Source organism: Mytilus trossulus, chromosome 11, assembly GCF_036588685.1.
Source record: "Mytilus trossulus isolate FHL-02 chromosome 11, PNRI_Mtr1.1.1.hap1, whole genome shotgun sequence".
In the NCBI taxonomy this organism is placed as follows: Eukaryota; Metazoa; Mollusca; class Bivalvia; order Mytilida; family Mytilidae; genus Mytilus; species Mytilus trossulus.
This window is the reverse complement of record NC_086383.1, coordinates 57086427-57099162: the sequence shown is the minus strand read 5'-3', so window position 1 is coordinate 57099162 and position 12736 is coordinate 57086427. Positions and strand designations below refer to the sequence as shown.

Below are 12736 nucleotides of genomic sequence, written 5' to 3'. Positions count from 1 at the left end.
AGACATCTCTCCATCCAAGTCACAATGTGTAAAACAGAAACCATTATAGGTCGAAGTACGGCCTTCAACACTGAGCCTTGGCTAACACCAAACAGCAAGCTATATAAGGCTCCAAAATGACTAGTGTAAAACAATTCAAATTTGAAAAGTTATGGTCTAATCTATATAATAAAGAGAAACGAGAAACACTCATAAACCACATCAACAAACTGACTTACAACAGTAGCAAGCAAATGCAGCGGGTTTAAATGTTTTAACAGGCACCAACCTGTAGCCTTACCAAGTATTAAAACATGTGTTTTAAATGGTATATACAATTGAGAATGGAAATGGGGAATGTGTCAAAGAGACAACAATTTGAGTAAAGAGCAGAAAACAGTCAAAGGGTACCAATGTGTCTTCAATACAGCGAGAAAATCCCAAAACCAGAGGCATGCTTCAACTGGCCCCTAAACAAAATTGTGTACTAGTTCAGTGATAATAGACACCATACTTAATTCCAAAATATATAAATGAACTTGAATTTAAAATCATACAAGACTAACATTTTTCTTTTTTCTTATCTAGACAGAAGTATGGGACTTATGAATATGCCCCATTCCGGTGTCCATATGACAGAAAAAATGTTTATAAGGAAGGAAAGTTCAAAGTTTCACCTAAAAAGAGACTGGCAAGGTTATCTAGTCTCAAGTTTGGACCATCACCAGGAATGAAGGAATCTTTGGTTAAACAACGACCAAAAACTAATTTGACTTCTGAGTCGAAAATTACAGAAAAACAATCAATATTGTCAAAAACAGCATCAGCAGTCAGGAATAAATACAACAGTATTATAACTACAAGGAGAGCAAGTGGCTTTAGTAGTTCTGTGGAAAACTCTCCTGTTAAAGGAGATACAAATAGTAATGGAAGCTCTCCTATAAAAGGAGTTACAAACAGTGTTTCACTAGAAAATTCCAATGATCAGGAATCTTCTACAGACTCTTTATCAGCTCCAGTTGATTCAAAAGCAGCGTCAGATATTGTGTTGAAATTGAAAACTCGATTACAGGGTAAAATGGCCGACTCAGATGAGGTTAAAAAGGAGGACAATTCTCAATCATCTGTGGAAAGTCAGACTGTTGATGAGGAAAGTAGTAAGGGAGATAATTTGGATGATATGGAAGAAAATATTCAGGATGTGAAAAGTGAAGGAAAGGTAGACAGCATTGCATTTAAAACTAGAAGCCGAGTGGACAATAGGACGAAGATTTTAGAAACGATTCAAAGTAAATTGAATCAAATAGCCTCCGATGAAGATTCAGAATTAACAGAAGGAACTAATGAGCAAAAGTTTAAAGAGACTAAAAGCAAACTGGAAAATACAGTTGAAGAAAATAAACAAACAAAAATTCAGAAGGAAAAGGTTGGCTCTGATGGTGAAGGAATAAAAGAAAGAACAGACAATGAAAGTGCGAAAATTGAAGAAAAGTTAACACCAACTAAACATGATTATTTGAGTAAACTTCAAGAAACTATTAAAAAGGGGAAGGAAAATTTAGGAATAATTGATAAAGATGATGATTTAGAAAGTGAATCTTCATCAGAAGAAGAAGGGGATGAGGACGAGGAGGATGAAGAGACAGATGATGGTGATGATGATGAAGAGGAAGGATCGGAGGAGGAAAGCGAGGAAAATGATGTTGAAAAGAGCGAGGAAGCAAATGTCAATGAAATTTGTGATACTAAAAGTGCTAAAATCTCAGAAACTGTTCCTGAAAAAAGCTCTGAGACCAAAATGGATAACAAAGAAAATAATAAAAATGATAAAATTGAAAGTGATAATAAAAGTACTGAAATTGCAGATAAGGTTGTAAAAATTGTTGACACTAAATCTAAAACTGTTATTGAACGGGAATATGAAACTGTTGTAAAAGACGTTCTTGATGAAGCAACAGGGAAGATAAGTCAAATTAAAGAGAAACTTGTCTCAGAAAATAAAGATTACGACACATGTTTGATGATGGAGGTTGAAACAGAATCTGATACAGATAAACTTGTCATTGATACAGACGATGATAGAACTTTGTCTCCTTCACCAAAGAAACCAGTGTCGTCTGCTAAGTCAAGTCACATGACTGAAAAATCAAAAACTTCCACAATTGAATGTGCTCCTCCTACCTCAAAGCCAGCTGTAAGGTAAACATTTGTTTATATAATTTTTGTAAAACATGTTTGATTTTTCTGTGTAATAATGATGTCTCAAAAAGCACACATCCTACATATATGTTCTTTTACTCCAATATCATTTTTGAAATCAATTGATGCATTTTTTTCAGTTTCAACAAAAGAATTATAGTTCTATACATAATTTCATGCTTGCATCACAGCTGACAATTGACCACTCAGATAATTAGATTGTGTTTTTCTATTTGAATATTGGAGCGGGGACAAATCCTCAGGAGTACACAAAACACAGCATATTTAACTCAAAGACTGAGTACCATGAACCCCTTCAAAAAACTAGGGGTAGTGTCCTTCAGAATGAATATTGAGTTGTCTGTTTATTATTTGTTTTGATGTTCTTCCTCTTGTTTTTAATCTATCAATTATTTAGTCTTAGAGGAAATCTTTTTTTCATTTTATCACAATTTTTTTTCCAGCTCAGTACCAAAAACCAAAGATGTTTCTGTTGAGCTTGCTTCATCTCAGACAGAACTCCACACAGATTTCTTCCAGAATGCCATGGAGATATCTTTAAATAACAAACCTGACAATGAATTGAATAGTGCTAATAAGTTGATGACAAAGAAGTCTCCTGATAGAGTGGCGCCACCTGTGACTGTGATTATGTCACCTACAGTGAAATCACCCATTTTATCTCCAACAGTGAAATCACCAGTTTCATCCAGTGCAAATACAATTTTAAATTCTAGTATTATCTCAAATGTGGCTAAAAGTACTATTGCATCAAGTGCTAGTAGCCATAGCAACCAAAGTGGTGCTCCAAACAAAACAGACGATTCACGGAATACATTAATCACTGATTTCACACAGAAGGTAAGAAGAAGTAATGATATAGAAAAATATTTTGTGAATTAATTATAATTTGTGGAACCTAAAATTTCATTGGTTTAAGATTAAAATATTCAGGGTTTTAACAAATACTGTAGATACATTTATTTTTCGTGGGTACCAATTTTGGTGAATTTAGAAAATTTTAGTTTCATGAATATTTGATTTCTTGGTTTTGTCAAAGTCTGCATATAAGCCTATATATAGTTTATTTAGAATTTGTTGAACACTTAAATTTGTGATTCGTCTGTCTCCAGCAAGAGGCTAAAAAATTGGTATCTAATGAATAATGATGAATTCATAGTACATAGGGTCAGTGGGGGTTAGAACCTGTTTTGGCCCCCTAATATCAAGTATTATTTCAAAAGGAAAAGTCATTCAAATAGATGTATAAAATATGCATTACATGTGAGAGAGTTTTACAGAATGGTTTTTGCAGGATTTTTCTACTGAAACAATACGGAAATGATGGACCTTTGTTTTTGTGAAATTTAACATAATCCCAGGAATTTTAACCAAATTTACATATATGTGAAAAATAAAGCACACGTTTAGTGATAATTGATAAATTTTCGTTTTCCGAAAGGAAAGGGGTATGTTCAATATCGTGATGATAAAGTCCTTAAATGGCCCCTTTTTTTGCTAAAACTTTTATTTTTAAAATGCATCTCAAAGCATTGCTGAATCAATGATTTGAATAGAAAATTATTGTATATTGAAAAAGATATGTCAGTGTATGTATCAGCTTTTTGATGTCACAATCAGCACCAATATCAATTTTCTATCCAAATGAGCTAGTGCATATTTTTGCCTAAATTGTGTCTGCTAAGCAAATGTCAAGCTGAGAAATGCATATCTGTATTTTTAAACAAGACCCTGCATTAACTGAATAGAATAAAAAAAACTTGAACTATTTGTTATATTTTTAGGTGATGGGACCAATCCAAACAGCTTTCTCTGATTTCTTCACTGAAGTACTTGATCAAGAGAGAGAGAAAATAAAACAGGAACTATCAAAAACAAAAGAAAAACTTGTGGAGTTGGAGGAAAAGAAAAAGGAGAAGGTAATGAATCAAGGTTCTCACTAAGGATTTTTATGCCCCACCTACCATAGTAGAGGGGCATTATGTTTTCTGGTCTGTGGGTTCGTTTGTTCGTTCATCTGTTTGTCTGTCCGTCTGTTCATCCCGCTTCAGGTTAAAGTTTTTGATCAAGGTAGTTTTTGAAAAAGTTGAAGTCACATCAACTTGAAACTTAGTACACATGTTCCCTATGGTATGATCTTTCTAATTTTAATTCCAAATTAAAGTTTTGACCCCAATTTCAAGGTCCACTGAACATGGAAAATGATAGTGCGAGTGGGGCACCCGTATAATATGGACACATTCTTGTTCTAGGCGAATTCAGGGACTCTTCATTTTTTTGCCATGGTGAGTCTCCACGATCTATAGGTAATAGAGCAATAAATTGACATTCAATTCAGATTACTTTTAAACTTGCTATAAGGTGGTACCTAACACTACAGGGAGATAACTCGTTAAAAATCAGCTAAACGTTTTAATTACGTTGTGTTGTTAAGGGAATATTAAGCTTCTCAATAATCAAAAGTATTGTCTGTCAAACTGTTATATAACCAGTGTAATTTTTCTGATTAGTTGGTTGGTTCAAACTTTTTTTTAATTTTTATATTTTTGTCAAAGGGTCAAAGTAGGTACTTTGTCAAAATTTTATTAAAATTAAAAGAGCCAAATTAATTTTAGTCAAGGTGTTGGGTACCACCATAAAGTGATATGTGTGTTCAGTTTATATAAAATAATTCAATCTTTGAAAATGGTGATTTTCATTAGTCCAGGACATCATGGACCCACTTTAGTGAGAACACTGTCAGAAAAAAAAAACATGTTTATTATTTATGAATAAGGATTTAATTTTAGTATTTATTTTCCAAAGACAAGGCCTTAAAAAATTTATCTAGGAAAATTACCACACTTTTAAGTAAAAAAGACAGTTTTATATTAAAAAAAAACTTTGCCGTCTTTTGGATGAGTCATTGAGTGCTAGACTTGAGTTTGGGAGGTCAATCTAAAGACTAAATTTAATTTTGTTCCTTCTCATCTTTTAACATAGATTGGTCTGATAGTTAGTAGTTGCAGCACTCACTGTAAGAGTACATTTTTGAACTTGCTCTTTTCAAAAATATGTTGAACTGACATGTTATAAATTTAGCCTAACCCATCCTTGTCTAGTGTTCACTCTGGATCCTCAATGCTCTTTAACTTTGTACTTGTTTGGCTTTATAAATATTTCGATTTGAGCGTCACTGATGAGTCTTCTGTAGACGAAAAGCGTGTCTGGCGTACTAAATTATAATCCTGGTACTTTTGATAACTATTGCATCACATCAGCATGTCTTTATTATGCTCCTGTAAAAGTGGGTTGAAATTATAAGCTTTCCTACATATTGTCTAATATTCATCAATTGACAAGTTGAAAATATTTTTTACTTATCTGTTTATAGACTCCAGAAGAACAAAGTGAGGACAACAAGAAACATTGGGAATACACACAACAGTTTTCAGAGCTCAAGTATAACTTCAGTAAGTATGGAATATTGTTATTCCCACTGGGGAAAATATGTAATAATAGAATAAGGAGATGTGCTATGATTGTCAATTAGACAAATTTTAACCAGAGACCAAATGATGAAGATATTAGTAACTTCATATAGGTCCCGGTATGACCTTGAAAATGAGCAAAAGCCATACCTCATATAGCAATCTATAAAAAGGCTTGGACAAAAAAATGTAAAACATTTCAAAAGAGAAAATGTACAAAACAATAAATAAATATAAAGATGATATACAGTATTACAATGATGACCACCGAATTACAAGCTCTGGATACTACATTTTAAATCATAAATGATTCTCCTGATTGACAGGGCAAGAATCTGACTACTTGTTCTATGCCATTCTTGATGCCACTTTATATCATTGGTATTCTGATGTTTCAGGATTGACATGTTTGGAGATGAAGTCTTCATGGGAGTCAGAGAAATCTCGACTAATGGATGAAGTGAAGGAATTAATGAAGAAAGAAAAAGAAACTGCTATCAATGACACAAAGAAAAAACAATGGGTAACTGAAAAGAGGCTGTCCAAGTTAATATCAAATCCAATGATATGGGTGGCACAACATATTTTTGAATCAACAGTGGATCGCTCAGAAAATGATTTTAAAGTTCACTACCAATGCAACAATTTTTTGTATAAAATGAAGAGTTATCTCCCCTTTTCAAAAAAATTTCAGTGCTTTCTTCATATTTTTTTCTCTTTGTTTGTTGCAGTATATAAAAAAAAAAATAACTTTGAGAAAGAATGACTTTGTGATAAGAAATAGATGGAAAAAATTTGAAAACAAAATATTTTGTGTGCCAACCACTGCCTGGTTTTTCCATGGACACCCTCTTAATTCATAATGGATGATAAAAGTAGTATAAGTTCAAAAGCACATTATTTCAAAATTGATTAATTTTTGGTGTCAGTTTTCCAAACGAAGGCCATAGTTTTCTCTACCAATAAAAACTGAATGCGTTGAATGAGTCATGTTTAGATTTTAGTAAAACTTCCAGAATAAAATCTGTCAACTGTTGGCGTCACCTCACACATTGTTATGTTACTGATTACCTTTCATCAAACATTGTGATGTCATTGATAACTTCCCTTAAATACTGTAAATTGAGAAATTATTGCGATTTTTTTATTATTGTGAAAAATGCGTCAGGGTTATAATCGCAATTATTTAAACTAGCATTTTAAATTTTTTATGGCCCTGCAACGAAGTTGTTGGTGCCATATAGTTTTACCTTTGTACGAAATTCTGAAATCCGTAATTCCGATATTCCGTCATTCCGCAACAAACCATTATACAGACTTTTTTTCTAAACGCCTTCAGATATTGGGCTGAATTTTGGTATGTGAGTTAACCACTATGAGTTACAGATTAAGGTTAAGTTTCGTTCCGCTCCACTAATTTTTGCTGAAATTACAGACTTTGGACTTTGAGAAATTGTTGAAAATCACAGTTATACAGACTTTTTTTCTAAACGCCTTCAGATATTGGGCTGATTTTTGATATGTGAGTTACAGATCAAGTATAAGTTTCGTTCCACCTTGCTAATTTTTTGCTGAAATTACAGGCTTTGGACTTTGATAAATTATTGAAAATCATAGTTATACGGATTTTTTTCTATATGCCTCCAGATTTTGAGCTGATTTTTGATATGTGAGACTACCATCATGTTTGTGTCCACATGTGTTATTGAAATTGCAGATTTTTCAACTTTTTGGGACGGGGCCATTCGTGTCACTTTGACACATCTAGTTTATAATATGAATTAAACAGGATATTTCTCAATATCGCAAAAATTAAAATCGCATTTTAGTCTAAAATGATAAATTCGCAATAATAAATGCACGCAATAATTTCTGAATTTACAGTATTGGGAAATCACTGATAAGTTCTGATCACTTCCCTAAACAAAGATAAGAGAACTATGGAGCTACTGATCAGGGTGATATAGATAAAGGGAAGGATGAAAATACACACAAAAAACACTCCTAAAAGAACAAAAACACTAATATTTAAAAACAATCACTACCTTAGCAAAATAACTGTCTCCCCTCACCATTATTTTAGCCAGTGGATCCTGGCCTCACGGTCATAAAACTTTCAAGCATGATTTTTGTACTCAGACTCGAAAATTAACCAATCAAATTGCTGGATTTCATGTTTCAAGCATGATTTTTGTGCTCGGAGCACTGAGCAAAGTTTTATGCCTTCAAGGCCAGGAACATTGCACAACTATAATTAGCTCTGAAACAGGAATGAATTTGTATCAAAAATTATAAAAATTTACAACTATTTTCTTCTCAAATATGAATCAACATTGAAGTAAAAAAAAAAAAAAAGGACACAACTTTTAATAAAATGTTGTAATTTTACAGTGTGCCAGCTGTGGTAAGGAAGCCATTTTCTACTGCTGTTGGAATACCAGTTATTGTGATTACCCTTGTCAGCAGTCTCACTGGCCTACTCACATGGCAACATGTATGCAACAGACAAAAGACCCAGACGCTAACAAGCCCCCAGTCAATCAAATGATTCATGCGTCTGCTACAAGTATGCACACCAATGGACCTGGTGGACCCCAGCCGCCAAATAAAAGTCCAATGGAAATTGAGGTAAATTATCTAGGGTGATTTTTTTTCCTGGTATAGGGTTTAATGTTTTGTAGATAGGAGACATTGAGATCACCTGATTTACTTTGTTGACAGAGGAATTTGATTGTCACAAAATTTAGATATTGACTGTCAATTAAAACATGTAAATTATACTAAGGGAGCTACCATTTGATTTTATGAGGGGACAAGGATGAAAAATTTTGTTCGGTCCTGCCTTTTTTTTTTAGTTTATCCTGACTTTTTTTAACGAAGTTGTCCTCCTGACTTTTTTTTTGTAAGTGTCTCATCCTGCCTTTTTTTTTACTCAAAACTCCTGTCCTGCCTATTTTTTTTCAAATTTCATCCTAGCCCCCCTATAAAAATCAAATGGTAGCTCCCTAATGTCATTGCTTTTCCACCTAAGTAATTGAAGAATGAATTTCAAGCTAGCTATACACCTTATCGCTAATCCCCGCTGACCTGGCCGCTTGAACTTTTGATGTCAACAACAATCCCTTTTCCATTGTGGCAGCAGATATTTTGTTTTATGACGTCTAAATTTTACGGGAACCTGTGTGATATCCAGTAATTGCAGACAAATAGCTATAAGGTGTATTGTTATTTTTAACTCATTCATGTATTTCAGCAAGAGGAATTCCAAAGACGGCAGCAAAGAGCTGAGGAACAACATCATCATCAGTTTAACATCCAACCAAATGGAGGCTACATGCCAATGCACACGTCGCCACCTGGTGTCATGCATAACATGCATAATAGACAACAGGTACTAACTTAAATTTTCTCTTTATGGTAAAATAAGACAGTACATGTCTATATATTCAAACTGTCCAGTCCTACCATTTTGTCAGACTTCATATTACTTCTTGCCTGTAGTCATTTTGTAAATGATAAGTTACAGCACTTGCATTTTGCCTTTGTTATTCAATTCATAAATACACCTGTAAGCCTGTAACTAAAATAATATTCTAAAGTGTAAAGTTTCAAAATGTCTGATGTAAAGGTTTAAAGCTGAATCTGTATGACATCATATGTCCTGTTACAGCGTCAAACTTGACTATCAGACATTTTAAAACTTTTTGTATCCTTCAGAATGTATTTGATTAAAAGAAGATTTACATGTGAAAAATGTGAGTCTCAGGGAGGACTTTAAAATTAATAATTTAACTTTCAAGATTGGATAAATCCGAAAATCCATGAGTAACCTATGTAAGAATCTGTTTCTCTAATGATTAAAAAATAAATTTTCCTTTTTTCCTAAAGTGTTTTTTTTATATACAATGGGTTCAGAAAGGGTTAAATTTTCATAGAATTAGAGAAACTAGGTTTATGTGTGTCAATCTGTTACATAAATTTTTGTATGACTTTTCACAGGAACTAAATATAAAAGCTTCTGGAAATTTTGCATTGAGAATTTTATATTTCCATAAAAGTTTTTGATGATTAATTAAATTAGCTATCATGAGGTCATATGTCATTATTCATTTACAAAAACCTTATATTATGACATACATTTGTATTGTGTATTTGTTTTAGGAATCACCGCCAAACCCAAGAAAGAAAAACGTATGGTCAGACCAGGATATGAGCAATGCCGTAAACGCTGTCAATTATGGCGGCATGTCAATTAACAAGGCCGCTAAAGTTTTTAATGTTCCACGGAATAAAATATCAGAAAGAATACCAAAGGTAAAAATAAAATAAACTTTTAAAACAAGCTACTGTGTTCCATATTTAACATGGAATAGCAATTATTATGGAATTTGTGATAAAGGTTAATCATGAATTAAAATGTTCAACAAAGTACCTTAATACTTTCTATTCTAAGCAGACATTGACAAGTAATCAAATATCCATGAAAATACTGTTTTTCTTAAACCATGGATGAGGCTCTCGAAGGGTCAAAAACGACCTGCGACCTCTGGGCTTTTTAGAGGCGACTTCCAACTTCAGGGCCTTCTTAAAATGACCTGCAACCTGTAAAATTTTGAAAAAAAGAACTCCGACCGACTTCCGTCCTCTGTGATCAGAAAAACGACCTGCGACCTGTTCATTTCCCTTAAAAACAACCTCTCAACAAATTTAAAAGTGACCTTATGGGAGCCTCATGGATACTAGAAAACTTTTACTCTGGTAAAATATTTATATTGATATATATGTTATTATATTTGAAGAAGCAGTATCGTTTTCATGTTATAACTGCAGTTTTAGCTTACCATATCTTTTGTTTAGTATTTGTACAATTTGTCAGAAGCCTACAATCCTGTTGTCTGATACTTTCAATTACATGTGGGGTTTGCGTAGCTCTACAATGTGTGCATTTTTTTTTATTGACAGATAAATAATCCAGGAATGAATCCACCCATGATGCCAGGCAACCAACCAAATCCACAGCTTCAACTGCAGTATGTCCAACCGCCTCAACCAATGTCCATACCACCCAGTGTTCAGACATTCTCATCGCCACCTCAGTCTGCTCAGGTAGGTGTAAAATAACAATAGGAAAAAAAAAAACAGAGGAAAAGTAATATGTCACCTGACATAATTATATTCTATGTGAATTCATACCTGCCAACTGCCACTATTTGCAGGGGAAACCCTTATAGAGGCTCCCAATTAGAAAATTTGAAAGAGCAATTTTTTCCACAAATAAAAAAAAAACAATAAAATTACAATTGCTAAATTTTTGTAAAAGTATGAAGAAGCAAAGGAAGAACATTCAGATAAATTTGAAGAATTCTTAAATATTTATAGGACTAATGAGAACCATCTTGCACGTGAAACCCCCAAGGACATTTTGAAATGTTGGCAGGTATGTGTGGTACATAAGGTGCACTTTTTAAACAATTTGAAAATTATACTTTTCATCAATACAATTTATAGATATTTCATTTTGATATTTTGATATTTGTGTATACTCTATTATTTGCAACTAGAAGTTATTTTAGGTGTACTGGAGTTCTTACAAATTCTATCCTTGTAATGTTATACAATCTTTCTCAGGACAAATTATTCCAATCTGTCCGCCAGTTTTAACCAATCACATTATTATGCAGTTTAGCTGCATTATGCAAGCCATCTTGTTTTGTGTTCTACCCAATAAATGCTAGAATACGTGCCATTATTATTATCTAGTTTTTATTTATAGATTAGAATGCCAAACAGTCAGCCAGTTTAACCAATCACATTATTTTTATTTATAGATGAGAATCCCAAACAGTCGGCCAGTTTTAACCAATCACATTATTTTTATTTATAGATGAGAATGCCAAACAGTCGGCCAGTTTTAACCAATCACATTATTTTTATTTATAGATGAGAATGCCAAACAGTCAGCCAGTTTTAACCAATATGATGAATCAACCAGTGATGTCTCAGAACAACTCCATATTGTTCCCCGTACAACTTCGTCCGACACAACCACCAATGAACATTCCACCAGGCATGATGCAGCCGGGACATCTAGTGATATCACAAGGGGGACAACCCCCACGACAATCACTGAACATGATGCCTAGAAATATTCCATTCCGATTCTAACATTGGCTCAGTGAAATTATTATATACAAGTATTCAAGGTTGTCGGTAATGGTATGCCATATTAAATTTTGAGACTTTCGCTGCAGATGCCTAGAAATATTCCATTCCGATTCTAACATTGGCTCAGTGAAGTTATTATATACAAGTATTCAAGGTTGTCCGTGATGGTATGCCACATCAAATTTTGTGACCTTTGACTGTGAAGTTGTGGCTTAGTTGCCACTTACTTGTAAATCAACAATCATGTTATGTGTGGCAAAACCAGAGTGGCCAATTCATTAAACAAATATGCAAATGACTGTGAACTTTGAGGTTCATAGTTGAAAGTCCTTGACTGCTGAATTTTAAAATAAACCTTGCTACTGATACCTATTGTTAAACAGCCATTTCAGTGCTATAAAAGCTGACAATTAGTTATGAATTTTCTCTACCCATCAAGCTAACTGCATTTAATAGACAAATTTAATAGACACACTATATGTTTAATCCTTTGTAACTAAAGTTGGTACCTAACACTACAGGGAGATTACTCTGTAAAGTCAGCTAAACTTTTTAATTATGTTGTGTTGTAAAAGGAATATTAAGCTTCTCAATGATCAAAATAAGTTTTTGTCAAACTGCTATATAACCAGTGTAATTTTTCTGATTAAATGGTTGGTTAAGTTTTTTTGATTCTTTTATATTTTTGTTAGAGGGTCAAAGTAAATACTTTGTCAAAATTTTACGAGCCAAATTAATTTTAGTGAAAGTGTTGGTTACCATCTTAATAGCCTCTGATCTGTTACTGTAAATTCTGTAGTTTTTGTGAGGTTTTCATTAAATGCTAATAATGAGAGTAATCACAATATTATCTTATTTTCCAGAAATTGCAGTAATTAATCTCAAATTTGTGTCCATTCTTC

The 12736-nt window shown here is 33.2% G+C and overlaps 1 protein-coding gene across 7 annotated transcripts in view; it reads left to right on the top strand.

Annotated features, from left to right (window-relative positions):
* Positions 1–12555, top strand: part of LOC134691339 (MYND-type zinc finger-containing chromatin reader ZMYND8-like) — a 62708-nt gene extending 50153 nt beyond the window's left edge. For all 7 annotated transcript variants that reach the window (XM_063551805.1, XM_063551809.1, XM_063551808.1 and 4 more), the window contains 10 exons: positions 568–2178; positions 2643–3039; positions 3984–4118; positions 5573–5651; positions 6068–6192; positions 8061–8297; positions 8923–9060; positions 9831–9983; positions 10632–10775; positions 11610–12555. In XM_063551805.1, the coding sequence (XP_063407875.1) occupies positions 568–2178; positions 2643–3039; positions 3984–4118; positions 5573–5651; positions 6068–6192; positions 8061–8297; positions 8923–9060; positions 9831–9983; positions 10632–10775; positions 11610–11834 (3244 nt within the window). In that variant the 3' untranslated portion in view covers positions 11835–12555. The remainder of the gene's footprint in view (positions 1–567; positions 2179–2642; positions 3040–3983; positions 4119–5572; positions 5652–6067; positions 6193–8060; positions 8298–8922; positions 9061–9830; positions 9984–10631; positions 10776–11609) is intronic.
* Positions 12556–12736: the final 181 nt, after the last annotated feature.